We start from the raw sequence: 21,911 nt of genomic DNA, 5'->3' as shown, positions 1-21,911 counted from the left end.
ATATGTTTATTATTACTTACCTTTCAAATCTAATTATTTTCAAATTCAGATTTTCAAAAATACTTTTTCAAAGTATCTTTAAAAATGGATATAATTTAGTTGCATTGTGTTCAGAGAACTTGGTCTGTATGGTACTAATTCTTAGGACTTATTTCATGACCAGGTATATACTCAATTTTTGTAAAAGTATAATCTTCACTTGCTGGGACCATGTTTTCTATATAATCAGTGTGATCAAGCTTATTGTTTGTTGAAATAATCCCTTATTCATTTTCAGTCAGCTTGTTCTATCAGTTACTCAAAGATGTATGCTAAAGGAGCGCCTGGGTGGCACAGCGGTTAAGCATCTGCCTTCGGCTCAGGGCGTGATCCTGGCATTATGGGATCGAGTCCCACATCAGGCTCTTCCGCTATGAGCCTGTTTCTTCCTCTCCCACTCCCCCTGCTTGTGTTCCCTCTCTCGCTGGCTGTCTCTATCTCTGTCAAATAAATAAATAAAATCTTTAAAAAAAAAAAAAGATGTATGCTAAAAATCTCCCACTATGGTGGCAGATTTGTCAACTTTTTTTATCCTTCTGTTACTTTTTACTTTATATAGTTTGAAGCTGTGTTATTAGGTACATAAGAGTTTAGAAGTTTTTATATTACTCAGAAATTGAAACTTTGATGCACCTGTATCTTTTAATTTTTTTAAATGTAGCTACTAGAAAATTTTAAATTATGTGTGGCTTGGGTTATCTTTCCACTGGACAGCACTGGTCTAGAGAAAAGATAATAAACAAGCAGCCTGCACCAACCACCAAGTCCTGGAAGACTAAGGACGACTGCAGAAAATAGCAAGCAAAGAGAGGAGAGTGTTGGCAGCCCTGTTGAAGTACCATCCTCTGTCTTCCTCTCTTGCTGCTGGAGTCTAGCTACTAGGAAATGAGACCAAGATGTTTGTGAAAAGCAGAAAGGAGGTGAAGAACAAGACAGAAGAGGATAAAAAAGCAGAAGCTGAGAAAAGGCGGCCAGGAAAAAAGGAATTCTACACATATAATAGAACAACTCCTTCTGCTCTGAACTCAATGCATTTAAGCCTTTAATTATGAAAATGACACTCAGTATTAAAAACAGCCTTACTGTCTAAAAGGCAGAACTATTTAAAGTAGAGCTTTTTTATTTGTTATTTTTTATCAATTTTCTCTCTTTGAATTAATGAAATCATATCATATGATACTTAACTATTATGATTCCAGATACTAAAAACCTGAAGGGAAGAGGAGAAGGATTCATAGGTTATAGGAGTTGGCAGAACCATCCAATAACTTAATCCTGGATATTTTTTCCATGCCAGAAGAAGAGAACAAAAATATCTTGTATGGCCTCAAAAGACCAACCAGGAAATGGGCTTTTCTTCTAGGATGTGGAGGAATTCTTAGCAGAAATCCAAAAGTACAGAGAAGGCAGGTCGGAGAAGTAGGAACAAGTATACGAAGCACAATGTTACGAAAGCAGAGGGAGAAGAGGTTCCCAGAAGAGTCTGCAGCAAGAAGGCTGGGAGCTGAGATAAGGTAAAGCAGTTCGGCCACAGAAACTCTTCCCTGACAACATTGCTCTTGGGTTTCCCACAGCTCAGCCTGCCCTGCTGCCTGACTCTGGGGTGACTGGGGCATGGAGGTGACTGCACTTGCCAAGAGCATATGGGACATGGGGCACAGCCAGGTAGAAACTGATCATGACTCCTGGTGGGACTCCTGCCTATCTCCTTCGTGAAAAGTCAATGCTGCACTCATCAGCTAGTAGAAGAATGTACTAACAGTATGCTAATGAAAAGTAACCACTAATTACCATTTAATAACCATATTGATCACTGCACTAATAACGTAATTAATCAAAAATTGGAATAAAATAGCTTTGCCTGCAGCTCCCAAAGCTGAGTATACACACGCCCATGACCCCTTTATCCCACACCTACTATACCCCCATCAGAAATGCATACATATGTATACCAAAGATAGGTACGAGAACAGTCACAATAGCATTACATGCAATAGCCAAATGCTGGAAACTGCCCGAATATCCGTCAACAGTGCACAGATAAATAAGTGATTTATTATTCACCCAATGACCAAAATCAGCAACGAGAGTGAGCACACTACAAGAGGCGTCATGAGCGAATATCAGAAACCTAACTCATGAGGAAAGGTGGCAGACTGCAAGATCCTCGGTCAGGCGCGGGTTATCCTCGGGGAGGTAGGGACCGGAAGGGAGCACCTGGGGAGCTCCTGCTTCTTGATCTGAGTGCATAGCTGTGTTCAGTTTGGAGAATTTGTGAATATAGTAGGTGTACTTACCTTTTGTGTATGTCAGGAAGGAAGGAAGGAGGAGGGAGGGAAGGAAGGAGGGAAGGAAGGAAGGAAGGAAGGAAGGAAGGAAGGAAGGAAGGAAGGGAGGAAGGAAGGGCGAGCTCACCAGGTAAGACAAGCCTAGTAATGTCCTTGTACCCCTCTAACCTCATTTGTCTCTCCCTCCCTTACACAACTTCCTTGCTCCCCTCCTGCACGTGCGCCTAAGCTGGGTCTCTCTCCTTGGGAAGCCCACATGTCACCACCCATATTTACCGCTTCTTCCCACATCAGGCTGGCGATTTGTGCCCCCCCCCCCATTTTGGATGCCTTTGCTAACTTAGGCCATTCACGCTGATGCAGCCCTAGCTTCTCCTTTCTCAGCAGTTAGGAAGTTTGTACCATCCTTGTGTATCTTCCCGGCTATTTTATTTCTGCCCACACTGCCCAGCTAGACTAAAGACACAGAGCATGCCCTTTGGGAACCATCTCAACCCTCCATAGGCAGTTCAGATTAAATCATCCCTCAGGAGCTAGAAGGGTGTGGAAGATGAGCCTCGATCCTTCTCAGGAACTGCTGGCTCCAAGACACACCCCCATGCCCCCCCCTCCCAGCACCTGGATGGAGTCCCACAGAGAACTCTGAACCTCTTTTTATTGTCTGTTCACCTCCCCTCACTGCTGCCGAACAGCATGGGGCTAACTTGGCAGTTTATGCCAAAATCATGAGCATTTTCAAAATAAGTAGTGAGTTTTGGGAATTTATGCCTGTCAGCCCTCTCCCTCTTCCATTAACCTCCTAATGCCTTCCCACCTCACCGTTTCTTTTCTGGCCTGAGGAAGAAATGGCTACTGATCATAACTAAGGTTCATTTCATTTTACAAAAACAGCAGCACTCACATAATGGACAGACACGAGAAAATACTCATGCCATCCTGGTTATAGGGCTCTGGCAGTTCACAGCAAGCTTCTGTCCGAGTACTGGTTGGAATTTAGGTGATCCCAGCTCTAAGACTAGAAATCTAAGACATTCTTCTAAACTGTCAAGCTTTCCAGATTACACAAGTGAAACCACAGCCCACCACGGTTTTGAGTCTGTGCGCCTTCACTCGACAGACATGGATTCCTCTTCCACAGTTTCAGGACGCGCATCCCACTGTGGAAGAGGATTAGCACTTATAAACCAAGAGGAGAGCGAGGCTAAACACCAGAGGGCAGGAGATGAGTCTCCTTCCTCTTTGTAACCCCAGCACCCAGCTCCCTGCTTGACACCACAAGCAGACAAGCCTAGGGTGCCAGATGAAACGCAGCACAGAAAACTATTTTCTCTTTTAGAAGAACGATACCTAATTAAGCAAAGGCCACGAACACGAATTAAGACATGAGCACATAAAATTCGTTCTTCAAGTCATCTACTGATTTGCAGGACCCTCTTCACTGGTAAACACATTCTTCGGTCAGAACCACTGAACCAGAGGCCTGGAAGAGACCACTGATAACAGCAGCTCAAGCCTCCCAGTAGAGACCGGGAGACAGAGCCCCAAATGGGGACCAGTGTCGGCCAAGGTCACCCAGCTGGTGTTGGGTAGGGACAAGATCCTGCCTCTCCCTATGCGGCCGGCTCCTCTAAGAGATGCCCTCGGAAAACCTTAAGTTACTTACACACTAGCGGCGCATAATGAATGCATGCCCACGTCAAGTCACTACTTACAATTCAGAGGAAAGCAAAGGGTCACAAAACGTGTCTCTTCCGTAGGGCTGGCTGCAGAGAGGGGGCAAGGAAGGTCACTGGCGAATTTCTACCTGCAGACGCCACACATCGTGCTTTCCGAAGGATGCAATGGCCAGTCTGGGGAACCGCTAGTTACCCTGCAAAGGGTCCCCCAATCCTGTTCCAGGGAAATGAGTTAACTCGGCTCCGCTGGCTAGGAAGCTTCCAGCAATGAATTAAACCCCGAGCCGCTGCGAGAAGCCGGGAGGGAAAAGGGCCAATGCGGCTGGACCCGACATCCTGGCGGTTCACCCCTGCGCCTCCACCACGTCCACACTGGCGCAGCGCCCCCCGCTCCGTCCACGCGGCCCGAGGCCACGACTCTCAGCCCGCGCCCCCGCGAGGCGGGTCTAGGGGCGCAGTGCCCTGGGCGCTGCCTGCGGGGCTGAGGCGGAGCCGCCAGGCCCAGCTAGGCAGGGGCAGGGAGTCATCGCCGCCGCCGCCCCCAGCCCGCGGGCCCCGTTACGCCGAGAAGGGGGCTGCGCCACTTACCTCGGCCGGCAGGTGCCGCCGCCACCGCCTCGGTTAGCAGCTGCAGGGGACGCCGCTCCGCGCCGCCCGCCGCCTTCGTCCGCATGCTAGGGAGGGGGCGCCGGCCGGCCGCCAGTCCCGGGCCCCGCGCCCCCGCCCGTCCCCGGCGCCGCGCTCGCGCCCATTCAGCACCGGACCGTCCGCTCCCCCGAGCGGATGCGGAGGAGGGACGTGGGGCGGGGCCGGGAGTCACGAGGACAGGAGAGACCAATCGGAGATCGCGAGGGGGTCCCGCGGCGGCCCCGCCCCCGGGACGCGCGACCCCTCCACCCGGAGCGGTTAGGGAAGCCGGGCGCCCCCAGCAGGATGTAGCCGGACGGGTGGGTTGGGAGGAGCCAGGGTGTCGGGCACCCAGCGCTCGCTTAAACTCTGCGTGCCGTAGCGGGTGAAGGAACAAAAGGTACAGCTTGATTGTAGCTTTTACTGCGCGTAGGACTGGTACTTAAGAAGCCGGTGAACGGAGGGGCTTTACGTAGTCACGTGCTTCACTTGCTAGCGCAAACCCCGAGGCCGACCAGGGTTCAGAGTTCCTGGGGCCCTGAGACCCTTGAGAACTGCACGAGGGCAGCCTGGGCGTGTGTCTGGGCACTTGCGAAACATCTTTATGTTGTTCCACGTGTCCGAGAAGGAGATAGTGCTGATTACCACCAGTATCAGAGATGGGCAATTGAGGCCCAGGGAGCAGAAGTGAGTTACCCTAAATCATTGGGGCATTTGGTGGCAGAGCAAGGATCAGAACCTGCGTTTGGAGTTCCCCTTTCCATGCCTCAGGAGTATCCCTTGATTCTGGGAGAGGAAATGTCATACAGTTTTTTTAAGGCATAAATATTAGTGAATCCCCAAATTCAAGAATCAAGAGGAGTTTAAAGCACTGATATGTTATTTCTTTAACACAGCTGAATGTGTATAATGGGCCTGCAACATTTCAGTGCCTTAGGACTTGTTGACTCCTCAGTGAGCTCAGTGAAATTGCCTTCAGAATTTTTTTTCAGGTTAACAGATTCAGAGCATCGCGGTCATGTGCCGGTGATACCAGTTCCGGTTTAAAAAGGAAACTCCTAGACACTGAGCCAAATATATTTACGTCAACTGAGAGTTTTGTCACTCTTTTTTGCAACAGTTTGCACAGGGTTTGCACAGCTCCCAAAAGGGTTCGGAAATGTCTGTGCTCTTTCCCCGGTGGGGGCAGGGGTGCTGGAAAAAGTGTGGTATCTGGTAACAAAGGTCAGAAGGGAAATCTTAGAAAAGAAAGGGTGGCGGGTGGGGGAGACTCCACCGTCATACTTTGCAAAGGGATTTTGCCAAAAAATAAAATGTTTCCAGGTTATTCTAAGGTGAGGAGACGGGAGCATTTTGAAGATATTGGAGGAAAAGCTATCACTGGGAGATCTAAATCCATTGGATTGGCCAAGGCTGGCCAGACCGAGCAGCTGGGGGAGGGGGGGAATCAGTGACAGCTGCAGGGAGAATGCTGAGCACCTCACCACTTCTCTCTTGGAGACCAGCCCAAGGCCAGCCTGCTTGATCAGATACTCTTTACCTCGCTTTGCCTCAGCTGTTCTTCCCCTTTCTCCCAGATACTCCTTGTCGGTAAAACGCCCAGAAAGCATTATGGCTGACCTAAAGATCAGGACACCCAGGCTTGGAAGAGTGGGTGTCAGGTGGGTGTGAGAAAGAAAGGGAGCTTGAAACTGCCTCCTGTCCCAGCCTAGCAGAACGACTGTTAAGCTTATCCTGCACCCACTACCCCATTCACCCCTTTCACATTGGGTGGGAAGAGAAGCTGACTTGTGCAACAAGACAAGCGCCTGCCCTAAAACATCCTTTTTACTGGCTGCAGACCATCCTCAGCTACTGTTCTGCACGGAGATAGAGATCCCCGAGCTATGGATTAGGGTCCGCCACTAGATCTTAAAGCCTTAGCTGGAGGGGCGCCTGGGTGGCTCAGGCGTTGAAGGTCTGCCTTTGGCTCAGGGTGTGATCTTGGGGTCCTGGGATCGAGCCCCGAATCAGGCTCCCTGCTCCACTGGGAGCCTGCTCCTTCCTCTCCCGCTCCCCCTGCTTGTGTTCTCTCTCTCGCTGGCTGTCTCTGTGTCAAATTTTTTCAAAATAAATAAATAAATAAAGCCTTAGCTGGAAATCTCTTCAAGTCAGTGGCTGGTCTCAGAAAAGCTCAGAATCCTGACTAGCAAAATGGCCAAAGTATTTGTAAATTCGGGACAGCTACCATGATTTTGTAATTCTTTAGTTCCTTGTGTTCATTACTTGCTCATTCTGATAGCAGGCATTGTGGTTGCCCCCAACATCCACTCCCTCTCCCCCCTGTGATGCAACATATGGTTCAGGTAAATCTGCCCCACTCTTAACACTATGAGGGAGCTCTGATTGGCCTAGGTCAAAGGTTCTCAAAGTATGGTCCGTGGACCCCTAGGGGGTCCCTGAGGACCGTTCAGGGAATCTCTGAAGTCAAAATTATTTCATAATTATCTAAGACATAATTTACCTTTCTCATTGATGGTGCAAAACACTGATGCCTTCACAAATCAAGGTGGTGGCACTGAACTGTACCCATATCCTTCACCATCACAGTCATGGTAAAAAACATATATTTTTAATTTAAAAATGCAGTTTCATTTAAGAATATTCTTGATGGAGCAGTAAATATTACTAAACTTATTAAAATCTCAACCGTCAAGCATGTATCTTTTTAATATTTTATATGATAGATTGGAAAATGCGCATAAAACCCTTCTGCTGGGAACTGAAGCATGGTGCTTGTCCAAGGGAAAGTTCTTGTGCGGCTGCATGAACTAGCTGGTGTTGCGGGGGCGGGGGGCAGTTGTGGAAGACCATTTTTACTTGAGAAAGCAACTGACAAATTATTGTTATTTGGTAGACATTTTTGTGACAATCAAGTGAGCCTGTCTCTTCCAGGAAAACAATGGCCTGTTGGTTGCCAATGATGAAAAAATTCCAACTTTGATAAAAAAAAATTTAGAATTTTGGAAGAGTTTATATCACCATGGGACAGATTCTCAATATTTAAGGACTTTTCTGATGGGACAGAGGTGATGTTAACACATAGGATTCGGAGATAATGGATCACGTGTGATGCGCCAACCCTTGGATGACCTGCATTTACTCAGTGAATCAAGGTTTTCCAGACGGCTAATGCATCATGTTACAAAATCACACATGGGCTAAAGATGAATTTTAAATGCAAGGCAGACAGTGAACTTCAACTGTATGAAAAGTTTATAGATAAGGTTTCAGATTCTACAGTGCAACAAGCCTTTAAGAAATGTCCTCTTGTAGAGTTTTAATATAGTACCAAAGAAGAATATCTACAATTATCTTAAAAAGCTGTTAAAATACTCCTCCCTTCTCCAATTACATGTGGATATGAAGCAGATTTTCTTCTTGTACTTGAATAAAAACGATTTGCAACAGATTGAATGCAGAAGCAGATATGAAAATCCAGCTGTCTTCTATTAAACCAGATTTAAAGAAACTTGCAAAATAAAAAGTAAAAAAAAAATAATAATCCTTTCTTCTCACCATCTTTTTTATTTTGGAAAACATAGTTATTTTGGAGGGGATATTAGTACCTTTTAAAACATATTTATTAAGTTGTTATAACATAAATTTATTATTTTTATGATTATTTCATTAATTTTATTTTTAAAAAGATTTTATTTATTTACTTGAGAAANNNNGAGTGTGTGAGAGAGAGAAGGAGTAGGGGGAGGGGCAGAGGGAGAGGGAGAAGCAGAATCCCCACTAAGCAGGGATCCGGGGACTCTGAGATCATGACCTGAGCCAAAGGCAGACGTTTAACCAAATGAGCCACCCAGGTGCCCCTATTTTGTTAATTTTAATAAATGTAATTTCTAATTTGGCATATATCGATAGATGAAACCTCCATTAAAAAAGATTATTTGAGATCCTCAGTAATTTTTAAGAGTGTAAAGGGTCCTAAGACTAGAGCTTGAGACCTGCTGGTCTAAGCCACCCAGAGTCGTCCCATCCTCTTTGCCACTAGGATTGATTCATGGGAGGCCATAGGCACCAGACTGACCCAGTCAGAGGAAATCTCAGATTTATGGGATGGTGGGAGAGAGATGCTCTCATCTCCAGCTAGGCAGGAGTCAGGCAGTAAGAGCCTCAGAAGCTGCTGATAAGGCAGTCATGTTAGACTACAAGAAGAACTTACCTTAGAAGAAAATAATGCTGAAGGAAGCAGAGAGAGAAGTTAGAAAGAAACCATTCCCTTTATGACATTTTTGAGCCACTAGATCAAACCAGCCCTGCAGCCCATCCTACCTCTATATACTCCAGTTTTATGAATCAGTGGAGTCTACTGTGGGTTAAACCAGCCAACCTCAGGCGCCCCCTTGATGTTTTGGGTACCTGTTTGTGAATATTTTTACCTCAATAGGGGCCTAAGGCCTTAGGATAGTATACTTTCTAGGGTTTATTCATTCAGCTTTTTCATCGTATCATCAACGTAAGTTAGCTTCTAGAGGGAAGCTGGAAGGCAGAGCAGGGGCTGGGAGGAAAGGGACCTAGCACAGACAACGGGGGTCAAAAGTGCCAAAAATACTTATGAGAACAATAAGGAACAGTGGCATATGATCTTGCATAGCAAAGTTATAGCAGATTTTTACTTTCTTTTGCTGTGACGTATTTCTCAGATTGAACAGCATGAGCATGCATTGCTCTTTTAAGGAAAAAAAATAGAACTGTATTATTATTTAATAGCCCTTGAAAAGGACACAGGCTTAGAGAGCAGGTTGGCATCAGGATATGGCAAGAGAAGTCTTGGGCTAAAATTGCTAGCAGGAAGAGAGATCTGTAAGGGCTGCAGATAGTCCCGGAAAACAAACTTCCTTTCATTTACAGCTTTGCCAAGAGCCAACCTCAAAGATTCAAGGAGATGAGCAAGAATCCCCAAGGGTTAGGGAATCATTAATTATGCCTCCATCAAAGTGGCTGGAATATTTGCAGTTGAGAGAGAGAGACCAATGTGAAGATTAGGTCAACACTAGAAAAGGCTTGAGATACCATGTTAAGTGAAAACAAAAAAGGGGGCACAGATTGTGAGCGAACTTCTATTATGTGGCCAAAAATGAGAAGAGAACTTGGAAAAAGAAAACAGTTGTGGTGTTAGGGTGGTAGGATCATGAGTAATCTTTTTTCCCTTTGTAAGAGATGTCCTTTCATGTTGTTATAATGTTGTTTTTTACAATAAATAAAGCTGAAGGGAGTCATTGGTTCCAATTACTGAGGTCTCAGAGGCTTTTCCAGATGGCCTGTTTCTTTTCGCCTGCCAAATGGCTCTCATCTGACACCAAGACAGAAGCTGTGCCTTCCCTAGGGCCTGGCATCTTCGAAGCCGTTAGGGGTGATGCTGTTGTGACTATTTTGTAAGTGGCCAGAGGAAAGGAGGGAAGGAAGCTGTAGCAGCCAAGCCTGAGGCTGTGTGGGAGGCAGGGGGCGGGGGTCAGCCATCCCTCACCCTCTACCAACGTCTTGTCCAACCGGTTTCCCACCCAGGTATTGTCTTTGTATTTTTCTCCTGGCGAGCTTCACCTCCTATTCGACTCCCATCCTTATGCTCCTGAGATGCTGTCCCTCCCTCAGTCCCCAGGGGCTGGAGCACAGCTGCAGCCAAAAGAACACAGACCGTCTGCTGCCCTAAAGCACAAAGGAAGTCAATCCCTTGAGGTTTTTCTAGGAATGTTTCCTGTGAGCAATCACAGGGAAAAAGCAGGAGTGAAACAAAGGATGGAAACATCAGGGGAAGGCTGTCTGGTGACAGAGGGCCGCCTGGATTGGGCAAACAGTTCCACTCAGACTGAATCCTTCTAGAAGTTGCGGGCCCCATATTCAAGCACATCTGCCTCTCATTCCATCCTTCCTTCACCCATATATTCATTGCACAAACATTTACCGAGGGCCTGTCTTGTGCCAGGTATGACGCTAAGTGCTGTTCGAAACTATTTCATTTGATCTTCACAACCCCCCCCCCCTTTGCAGTAGGATCTTCTTATTCCCATATCTTATCTAAGAAAGTTGAGGCTTGGAGAAACTTAGGGACCTGAAATAAACTGCCAGAGGTCACATGGCTAAGAAGTAGCCAAGGCAGGATTGGAACCCAGGCCATCAGATCCCAGAGTTCAACTAAGGCACAGTCCTTTCTCGAAAGGTCAAATTGTCTCACGGAAAAGAACGGCACTTTAAAACAAATGAACAAGGAAAACCAGTAACACAATGAGATATAACAGAAGGACTATTCACAAAGAGTCATAAGAGCATGGCGTGGGGGTTGGGCAGGGGGTGGAGACACGGCTGGAACGGCCTCAGAGCTGCTCAGGGACCATTGATTCTGGCTTTGAGGGATAAGGTGCGTATATCAGTAGGTATATTAGTTTGGGGCTGTATTCGTTTTCTATTGCTGTGTAAAAAATCACCACAAATTTAGCAGGTTAAAACAGCACAAATTTATGGCCTCACAGTTTACCTCCAGGTCCAGTGTAACCGAATTCTCTGCCCAGGGTCTCACGTGACGGAAATCAAGGTGTCGGCCAGGGCTGCTGTTCTTACATGGGCTCAGGGTGCTCACTCAAGCTCCCCGGGTTCTGGCAGAGTTTACTTCCTTGCTGTTACAGGATTGAAGTACTCGGGGTTGTTCTGCAAGCTGTTGGCCAAGGACCACCCTCGGCTCCCAGGGGCTGCCCAGGGGTTCTTGTCATGTGGCCCCATAGAAAGTTCACAACACAGATGGTTGCTTTCTTCCAGGCCAACCAGAGCACAGCTGCATGACTTTTTCTTCTACTACCAATCGGACAAAACTTTCTGTTTTTAAAAACCTCGTGTGATTAAGTCAGACCCACTCACCCAGATAATATCCTTATTTTAAGATCAACTGGTTTAGGGCATTAATTACACCTGCAAAATCTCTTCACAGCAACATTAGATTAGTGTTCGACTGAATAACTGGGAGCAAGCGTGTATCCACCAGAGGCTAGAGATTTGGGGCGCCATCTTAGCATTCTGCCTACCATGGTAGGATTTAGCAAATGGAGAAGATGAGGAAGATCAATCTAGGAAAAGGATACAGGGTGAGCAAGGCTTCTGGGAGACTGCTGGAAAATGATAGAAAAATGAGTGCCATGTTTCCAAAAACATGGGAGAGTAGATTCTGGAGAAATCCACCAAGTCAAAAATCCCTAAGATGCTGGGGAAACTATTAAAAGCCTGTTTTTACAACAAAGCTGAACTGACAGAAATGGGAGGAAATCCCTCGGAGGCAGAAACAATGAGAAAGTGTGAACCCGGAAAAGTGACCAGGAGGCAGACTTTGCCGTGGAGCCCCTGTTAATTCTGGCCGAATGGGCTACAAAGATAGAAGACAGAGCTAGACTGAAGTGGGATATGAGAGTAGATTGGAAATCCTTATGAATACCCAGAACCTTCAGAAGATAGAAATTTTAGTGGATGCTGTCAGATCTTGCTCCCCAAGGGAAACAGTGGTACACATGCCATAGACCATTACTTGCCTTAAGATAGCCGATTTTATTTTATTTTTATTTTTATTTATTTGTTTGAGAGAGAGCACAAGCAGGGGGAGCAGCAGAGGAAGAGGAAGAGGCAGGTCCCCGCTGAGCCGGGAGCCCAGCACGGGGCTTCATCCCAGGACCCTGAGATCATGACCTGAGCCAAAGGCAGATGCTTAAACGACTGAGCTACCCAGGTGCCCCAAGATATCCAATTTTAGTTCAGAATGAAACCAAAAGAAAAAGTTTCCCCTGAGAATTTATAATCAAAAGCCTGTCCTTATGCAAGTTTGGGGCTAGAATTCATACCCCCTTTTTGACCAAAAACCTTTTAAAATGGTCTTAGGTTCTCAGGATTCTGGGATCTAGCCCCATGTCCCCCAGTCAGGCTCCACACTCAGCAGGGAATCTGCTTGGGATTCTCTCTGTCCCTCCCCCTTCCCCTGCTTCGTGCTCATTCACACTCTCTGTCTGTCTCTCTCTAAAATAAATAAATAAATAAATAAATAAATAAATAAATAAATAAATAAGCAAGTTATCTTGCAAGATCAAGGGCAAAATAAAAGCATTTTCTGACAACAAAAATTGCTGGACATACCCTAAGTCATGGACCTTCTAAGAGATATACGTTAGAGAGAAGGAAATTGATCGTGGAAGGTCCGAGATGCCAGAAGTAGAGTATGAATCAAAGGCACAAATGAAAGAGATAAAAAGTGAAACCTGATTCTGAGAAAACAACCAGCTGAATGCACAACACCACGAAAGTCACTCACGAGCACCCTAAGATTGGGAGAAAAACATGTGCAGGGGAGCAATGGGAGATTAGATTGGGACCAGCATTTGAAAGGTTTATCAGTTGAAGGTGTTTGGACTTTATTCTCCCAGTAGGAGGAAGATACTGAGTTTTGTTTTTGTTTTTTATTTAAAAAGGATAAGATGGGAATGCCTGGGAGCAGGACCAAGCAGGTGGCACCCTTGAGTGAGGGAGGCTGGGTGAAAGACAATAGGAAGTGGGGACGATAGGGGGGGACTCTGCCACTGGAAAGCCCTATCTAAAGGGGGCAGTCACTGCTTAGCTCTTGCCCACTGCTGCCATGTGGGAGCTGAGCACCCTGTGTTGCCAGATCTTTAGTTTTCCAGAGAGGCTATAATCTGAGGTTTTGGTCAGTTTTGTTTTTCTCAGTTTTTATTTTTATTTTTTTATTTTATTTTATTTTTTTAAGATTTTATTTATTTATTTGACAGAGAGACAGCCAGCGAGAGAGGGAACACAAGCAGGGAGAGTGGGAGAGGAAGAAGCAGGCTCCCAGCAGAGGAGCCTGATGTGGGGCTCGATCCCAGAACGCCGGGATCACGCCCTGAGCCGAAGGCAGACGCTTAACAACTGCACCACCCAGGCGCCCCTGTTTTTCTCAGTTTTTAAAATAGGGCCACAAATTCAATTTTTTGAGAAAATTGCATCACAAATGAACATGTATGGTAAAACAAAACTTTCACATGGAGGGCCCGAAGGGTTGTGACATCAGGACTGATGAAAGCGATGATGTGGAAACACTAATTTGGTGGAGTGTGCAACGTAGGCTGAAGAGGCTGGTCCCCGCTGCTGCCTCTTCAAAAATTATCTTGTCTGGTCGGGTTTGGTTTTGTTTCTTTACTCAGGGAGGCTCTCATATTACTAAATAGGCTGTTAAGTCCTTATGGGTGGGGACCTTATCTTCTCTGAACACGCCATAGATAAAGCACATTGCCTAGCTTTCAGGGGGTAAGGCAGACAACCTGGTGAGAAATTAGATCCCTTCTTCTCCCTCCCCCAAGTCTCATTCTCAAAGAGTTGGAGGTGTTGTTTCCCCCCTTCAGCCCCTCAGGGTTGCTGTACTCTAGGGATTTGGGTTTCCCTTGCCCAACCTCTAGTGGATGGCCTCCTAAAGAAGCTGAGACCTGTGCCCAGTTCCCCTAAATTGCCCTAGGAGGTAAAGAACCTTCTACAGGAATGCCTGAAGATGGCAAGTACTGGCCACTAAATGCCACAACTGAGCAAGAAGCTGGAGGTCCTGTGGTCGAGACCATGGCTGGCCTGTGTGTGGTAAGGGCATCTCTGTGGGCCCTGGAACAGCAGATGTCCAGAGCCAGACATAGAAGTAAATGGTAACAATGAAGGAGGAGGCCCCTGACCTATTTTCCGGGTACCATACAACATCTAGAGTTCTACCATCACCTGGGAGGAGGAGGGAAACTCCCAACAGTGGCTAATGTCAGTCATCTGGTCAACCAGACACAACCAAACTTAGAAAACAATTGGCACTATTGTGCCAAAGCTGTGGGCACCTGTGAAGTGTTTGTAGATGGCAGGAGCTCTACCAAGAATGGAAGTTGAGGAAGGTGGGAGAGGGGAGTTGGTAGGAATGGGAGAAGTGACCAAGCCTTGGATCCCCAGAAACATGTCACCACCTCTGCTTATCCCAGAGGGGCACTCATCCTTTGTGATCATTTTCCTAGAGTCAACAAGAAAAAATCATTGCTTTTCCACCTTATATACAATTAAAATAATATTGTTTTAGTTAAGTATAAGAGACTACCAGAAAGTTCCAAAATCATCAATGCAAAGCTCAATGAATTCTCTCTTAATGAACAGACCATGTGAAAAACAGGTCAAGAAACAGAATATTGCCTACCTTCCCAAAGCCTGCCTTATGGCTCCTTCCGGTCACCACCCTCACCTTCTTCCTGAGATGGTAGCCACTCTTCTGACTGCCAGCCCTTAGATTCGTTCGGCCTGTTTTCAAACTTTACACATTGCGCTTGGGCGTTCCATCTAGTTGCTGCCTGCAGCTTCGATTTGTTCATTGCCATTATTGCACAGTATGGAAATACCCCAATTTATAAAATCCCCTTGATGAACATTTGGATTCTTTCAAGTTGAAGACTATAACAAATAGTGCTGCTGTGAATGTTCTTGTTCATGTCTGTTGGTGGCTTTGGGTTTTTTTTAACCTTCAAGAAGGGGAAGAGCAATCTTGAGAGAGTAGTGGAGTGATGGGAAGTCCTGGGGTCATCTCACCATAATTACTCATGATTATAATATTTTACTGAACTAAAATGATCTGAAAATACCCTGTGACAGTTCCCAGCACTTTCCTTGTACTCAGTATAGCTACATGTAGACACTTAAAAACTCAAAAAGAGTCAGAAAGGAAAGCAATCCTATCACCCAGCCCAGAGTTTCCCAAACTTCAGGTTTACGAAGGCCGTCTTTGTGATTTTTGCCGTATTCTTGTACCACCCGGACAATCATTTCATATTTTTCTTTTAACTGTCTAACTTTTAACATTTAAAGACCCATTCTTGGGGTGCCGGGGTGGCTCAGTCGCTTAAGCATCTGACTTCCGCTCAGGTCATGATCTCAGGGTCCCCAGTTCATCGGAGAGTCTGCTTGTCCCACTCTCTCTGCCTCTGCCCCTCCCTCTGCTTGTGTGCATGCACGCTCTCTCTCTGTCTCTCTCAAATAAATAAGTAAATACATAACATAAAAAATAAAAAATAAAGATCCGCTCTTGCCTTATCCTAAGAAATAACAGCTATGAACTCATAGCTTTGATAGGTGGCTACATTGCTTTTCTTACACGTTAAAACAAACATGTAACTATTCAAATACATTCATCACATGCGTGAGATATCCTCTGTTGCCTCCTTCTGGTCCATTCCTTCCCCTGCTCTGTCTGGGAGCTGGCCTCCACGGACTGCCTCCACCAGCTCCCTTGCCCTCTGCCTTTGCGTGTGTTCAGTTGAGAGGCACTGAAAGGGGACTAGAGGTCACGCCATGTCTCCCTACCCCAGCTGGCGGTTGGTTCCATTCTCTATCAAAGGCTGCGGGTCTGGTCCAGCTGCTGTGTCTCACAGTGAATAATGTTACCTCCTTGCCTCTCCAGATGTTGCAAGTCCCTGGCATTTTACCATTTCTTGGCTCTCTTTTGTGCCCATCCCTTTATAAACAATCCCTTACTCAGCCTTCTTCAACTTCCCCTTCCACGGGGCGTGTTTCCTGCCAGGAGGGATGTGATATCAACCACCACCAATGGTAGGCATGCAGCCCTTGCTCTGTACGGGTGCTAGCTGAGACCCCGGAGGGGAGCTCACGAATCCAAGGTCCCCCCGCCGCCGTGAGTCTGGAGCTGGGAATGGTCTCCCTGGTTCAATGGTTTCTCACGGTGGATGCTGCTCCTTGAGGGAGAAACTGGCCAGTTCTGCTAACAGCGTCCAAGTGTTCAATCTTGCAAGTCCTCTTTCTAATCCTCTCTCTCTTCCACCTTCTTCCCTGTCCTCATCTTTTTTTTAACTACGCCCCGGATTCAACTGGATCTCAGCTCGATTATTTCTTCCCTCCCCTGACCTAATACTGACATACGGCATGCACCAACCCTCCCGGAGCCCATACCTTCGTTCAGACACACCTGTATTTCACTTCTCTCCTTTCATCATGAATCCTTCCCAGGAAAGTCCCAAAGACCTGACCCAACATCTCTTCCTCTGTGAGCCTGCTGTGTAAGCTTTTCCCCTCTGTCCAGAAATAATCATTGCCTCCCATCTCCCATAGCTCTACCTCAGCACTGGCCCACTGGTAAGGAGTCGTGTGTGTGCTTCCTTGACTACACTGCGATCCCTTCTCTGAATGATCAGCGCCCACCCCCGAGCCCGACTCAAACCCTTCACAGTGCCATCTTGAATTAAATTGCATTTGTTAGGCCATCAAGAACATTATAGCATGAAAGATGTTCTAATGGCGCACAGATGAATTCCTATCCTGCTAGTTTTTAATGATTATTTATTTTAAAATGGTATGTTGGAGATGTGGTCTGAGTTGAAGGTGGAGTGAGGCAGGGGTGCCTCTTTCCCATTCTTACACTTCCCTCGCTGGAAAGGGGTGAGGAAATGGTCATCCAGTTTCATTATGGGTCATGGTCCTCCAGCTGAGGTCCTTAGATGAGTGGCATTGGACCCATACACTGCGGGGTGAGTTTGCATGCACTATGTGCATGAGAGGGAACAGAAGGGGGGTGGAGCTCAGAGTGCTCTTGGAATTCCTGAAGGCATCCAGCTCCAAAGAGCACTTTGACCTTGAACATAAAGGAGGTCTTCCTGATCTCCAGCATCTGAGGTCGAGTTAAAGCCCCTGTGAATGGTAAATTGTCCCTTCTCCTGGGTTTTTCCTCTGTGCATGGATCTTCCTTGGGGAAGGGTAGCTTTGGCCTCAAAAGGCAGCTTCTCTGGGATCTAGGCGTTTGAGTGCGGAGTTATGACCACATCCTTTTTCTTTCAGAAATAGTTCCTGTGAGCATCTGTCCAGGGCCTGAGCTTGGGAGGCAAGTCTGTTGTGGAGAGCATCCAGCCACTATACCAAGAAGGGCCTCCATGTTTTCCACTGACCATGGGCTCACCCACAGGTAAGTCAATTTCCAGCTCTGAGCACCTCAGGGACCCTGGACTATGAGCTAGGGTGGTCGCATGCTGTCAGGACAAGGTTCTCCAAAAGGGCCAAGCTCTTACACGGCGATCTCACCTCTTGGGAAATCTGGAGGTTGGCTCTCCAGGGAGGTCCACCAGGGGAGCAAAGAATTAGGAAGGAGCACTGGGTTTGGGATTGAAGGGTGGCCTGGGGCTTATTGCCCACAATTCTCTTCTCTTTATTCTGTCTCACCCAGGGCTGAGGGAAGAGGCCTTGACAATGGGTAGAATTTAGGGGAGCCTGGTCATGGCTGCAACTCGAGCCAGTGGTGGTGTACCCAAAGGACCTCCCCGGCTCTTGTTCTCTCTCAGGTCCTCTGGACACCCTTCCCACTGTAGCTTACTCCAGGATATTATCCCACACCTGGGCCATTACGGCCCCCTCCCAGCTATGTGCATGGAGGAAAGGGCCCCAAACCGGACATCGGGAGCCCTGGGTGCAAGTCTCACTTCTGCCAACAACAGCCATTGTATATTCTTGGGCAAGTCCCTTAACTTCTCTGGGTCTTGATTCCCTCAGCTGTAAGAGGGCGATAATAATCCTATAAGGCCCTCAGTGTTACTCTGAGGATCAAAATAATGAGCGTGAATGTCTTTCATTTACTCTGAAGTGTGATTAGCATTTATTATGATTTATCCTGGAACCTCTTCCTTCCTTGGGGCCCTGCTAAATGAACCAAAGTGTGAATGGTTAGTAATTTTTACTTATAGTAAAACTTTTAGTTTCTCCTTCCAGACAACTGTTTGCACTTGTAACCGAGATGTTCCATGCCTGCATGCAGAGAAAAGAGTAGGGATAAAGTCGAGGTTCGCAGGCCTGCTGGGGAAGAGCACCCTCCGACCAGGAGGTCCTGCTTCCTTCCCTGGACACTGCTGGCACCCCCGTCTCTCCTCATGAAAGGATGGACGTTGCTATCTACGTCAGGGAAGTCTTTGTGCAGAAGGCCGAGAGGAGAAGAATGTCCAAGGACGCACACTTGCTGGGGAACCCACTCCACAACCATCCTTCATGGGTCACTTGCTGGGTACCCAGTTGATGTGTCCATGAGACTGTTCTCAGCCAAACACACCACAGCATCGGGAAAGGGAAAGAATTCCTTCCCTGAATTCCTGTGTGACGCTGGTGAAGGGAGAGAAGACTGCCAAACAGTTCTGTAACACTCGAAGGCCCCTGTCCTGGTGCAGGTGTTTGTCTGCATTCGGATAGACCGGTGGCTGCTTTCTCTCTTGCTCAACACTTCCTCTTGCATTCCATTGGCATTCTTGTTTCCCATCCAAAGGCCTCCACTCCTTTTCCAGCAATTTCTGTTCTCTGGGCCCCGGTCCCCTCCTCCTCCCGTGAATACGAACACAGGTCCATCTGAGACTTTCCCCGTTGACTTTGGTGCAGCCCCCCATTGCCTCTCCCAGTGTCTGGCTCATAAATTCATTCTTCCTTCAGTCTAACTCAATTCTAGATGTCACCCTCCTGTTTCCCAACTCTCCTCAGGCTCCTTATTATCTACTGAATTAACTGCCATCCTCTAAGACTGGCCTTGGAGGCTGTCCTCCACCTAGTCCCCAGGGAAGCTGCTGGCACAGACCTGGGCCGGCCGCACCGTTTCCCCGGGTTGGCACAGTCTGTTCAGGGTACAGAGCTCAGAAAGAGGCATCTGACCCCAGATATTGGCCTGTCGTTCCCGCCGGCCTCGGTGCCTTCCTTTCTCAGGCACCTGCTGGGCCAAGCCAGTCTTTTGGACCTCATCTACTTTTCCCTTCCCCCTGCCTGCCCTGCTCCCTGGCCCAGTGCCCTACTCACGCCTCTCTTAAAACCTCTCCATAGCCTGTCTCTGTACACTAGTGATACCACTCCTTCCACCCTCACAGTCCCCCACCCCCAGCCCCCTAGCCAGTCTGAATGGCACTTCCTCCTCAGCCAAGTGCGCATGGGCGGAGCACGCTCATATGGTGGGGGATCTGGGCTGGCTGTTTACCAAGGGACCCAATCTGCTGGCTGTGTCTTTAGATTTTTCCTCTTGGGCTGCTCAGACTCCCCAGAGAGGAATCTTCCAGGCTCTTGCCTGGAGGGTAGGGTCAGGCTATGTGTGTTTAAGCCCCAAGTGGCATGAAGGGCCAGGAGTCCTTAAGTTTAAAAATCAATGACATCAGTCCTTGATCCTTCTGTTTTCCATTCTGCACCCCACACTCCACTGTTACTGAGCCCCCCATCCCGAGACCCACTCTGTTACCCTCTCATGGGAGTAAAACTGCAGACTTCTGCTGGGGTGAAACAGGGGCAGGCACCCAGCAGGATGGAGCAGGCCTCAAGGGACCTAGAAAGTGCAGTAACTGCAAACACTGGTAGACTGCTTCCCACGTGCAAACTGCTTGCTGTGTGTGCAAAGTAATTTACATATATAAGCATATATTTACATATTTACGTTTCCCCCTCAAACCACATTTCTCCCAGCTCTCTGCACTTAACCCTATCCGCCTGACCGCCTGACTGCCTGACAGCCTGACTGCCGCCTGACTGGTCCTAAGCTCCTGGGCTTCCTGCTTCCTCCTTTTGAGGAGCTTGTGGTATGAAATGTTCATCCTAGCTTTCTCCAAGTCAGGCTTGGGATTGGGCTCAAAAGTCTGCCTGGTCCGTTATTCCTCATCTGTTTGCTTTCCTGCTTCCAAAATGTGAGTGCTGCTGTGTCCTCATAAAATCCTTTCCTAGGAAACATCACTGCATGTACATTCGTGGGCTAACAGAAGTTGACGCATCTGGAGAGAATAGTCCACTAGTCACCCACCTGACCTGCCACAGCCAGCTCGGCACCCTGAGTTCGAGACCCTCCCAGGCTTTTCCCAATGGGCCTCTTAATTTGGCTGGCCCTGGTCTATAACCCTTATAACAAAACCAAAGTTGTAAGTCTAGCACTTTTCTGAGTTCCATGCATTATGCTAGTAAACATGCTCAGGGGGGAAAGCGGGAACCCCCAAATCTGTAACCAGTTGGTCAAAGCATGGGTGGCCTGGGGACCCCTGAACTTGCGGCTGGCACGTGAAGCCAGGGCAGTCAGGCTGGAGCCGGTCCTTCAGCAGAGCAGTGTGCCCTAACTCAGGGCAGTGAGCACCAGCGCTGCAGGGCGGAACTGCAGACCCCGCAGGCGAGCGGGAAGCCCCCTATCCCCCCAGGCTGCCGTGGCCGCCAGAGTGCTAGAGACTCTGAAGAGGTCACAGAGGGCCAAGTGAAGCTTTCTGAACTTCATCTGCCCTTGCAACCAGGGCCTTCTCCCTCCACGGCCAACCTCAGAATAATGGAGCATGTGAGTTTCCCAGGCCTCATAGGTATAAAGGAGGTTGTGTTCATGACCTTACTTCTCAACTTCTTCCCACATCCAGCCCTGCAAAGTGCCTGTGCCCATGGGAATTTCTGGGGGTGCCCGGGTGGCTCAGGTTTGCTCATGAACAAGTACGGTCCGCTCTTCCTGAGGTCTGCTGGATGCTGCTGCTTCCACGGGCTAACACCATTTTGGATATATTCTGCTTGCCTGTCCAGATGAATTGTATCATCCAAGCTATTTGGTGCTGGCTTCAGGTCAGGTTCAGCCCACAGAAGGCACTGGAGGCAGGGGCTGGAGGAGGGTGAGGTCAGGGTATTTATTCCCTGCTCCCTCCCTGCAAGGAGTTGTCTGATTCTCCTAAGAAAGGCTAGAGCTGGCGCTGTTGGGGCACCTGGGTGGCTCAGTGGGTTAAGCCTGCCTGGCTCAGGTCATGATCTCAGCGTCCTGGGATTAAGCCCCACATGGGGCTCCCTGCTCAGTGGAGAGTCTGCTTCTCCTTCTGCCTGCCCCTCCCCTCTGCTTGGGTGCGTGTGCTCATCCTCTCTCTCTCTCAAATAAATAAATAAAATCTGAAAAAAAAAAAAAAAGGCTACAGCTCTTATCAGGTGGCCCATATGCTAACGGCTCCCTCACTAGTCCCCTGGTGGGGGTGGGTAAAGGTTTCACCACCCCTTGTGGGTTTCCCTTAACACTGCCCGCGGCGTTGTAAATGGTCCTTCTTCAAGCTCTCCTTAGATGGCCACGTTGAGAGGCCACTTGCTTTCTGTGGAGACCCTGACCACACAGACCTCACTGCTGTTTCCGCTGGATACAGAGCCTCAGCACCCCGCCGCCCCCCCTCCCCCGCACATCCCCCGGGGACATCACCAGTGATCCTACTGCGTCCTATTAAAAAGCAGAGCCGCCCCC

At 47.8% G+C, this 21,911-nt stretch overlaps 1 protein-coding gene and 1 long non-coding RNA gene across 5 annotated transcripts in view; one reads left to right on the top strand and one right to left on the bottom strand.

Moving 5' to 3' along the window:
- Nucleotides 1–4,737, bottom strand: part of ST3GAL5 (ST3 beta-galactoside alpha-2,3-sialyltransferase 5) — a 49,914-nt gene extending 45,177 nt beyond the window's left edge. The window contains exon 1 of one of the 4 annotated variants that reach the window (XM_040623230.1): nt 4,592–4,737. In XM_040623230.1, the coding sequence (XP_040479164.1) occupies nt 4,592–4,676 (85 nt within the window). In that variant the 5' untranslated portion in view covers nt 4,677–4,737. Of the gene's footprint in view, nt 1–4,039; nt 4,176–4,591 lie in introns of those variants that run through there. The other 3 variants (XM_040623231.1, XM_008700082.2, XM_008700084.2) reach the window with 3 other exon arrangements.
- Nucleotides 4,738–4,957: 220 nt separating this feature from the next.
- On the top strand, nt 4,958–19,506 carry LOC121101012. The gene is made up of 3 exons (XR_005832861.1): nt 4,958–5,030; nt 17,504–17,627; nt 18,412–19,506. It is a non-coding gene; the product is annotated as an uncharacterized LOC121101012 (long non-coding RNA).
- Nucleotides 19,507–21,911: the final 2,405 nt, after the last annotated feature.

Source organism: Ursus maritimus, unplaced genomic scaffold (genome assembly GCF_017311325.1).
Source record: "Ursus maritimus isolate PB19 unplaced genomic scaffold, ASM1731132v1 scaffold_6, whole genome shotgun sequence".
Lineage (NCBI taxonomy): Eukaryota > Metazoa > Chordata > Mammalia > Carnivora > Ursidae > Ursus > Ursus maritimus.
This window is presented reverse-complemented; position numbering and strand designations above follow the sequence as displayed.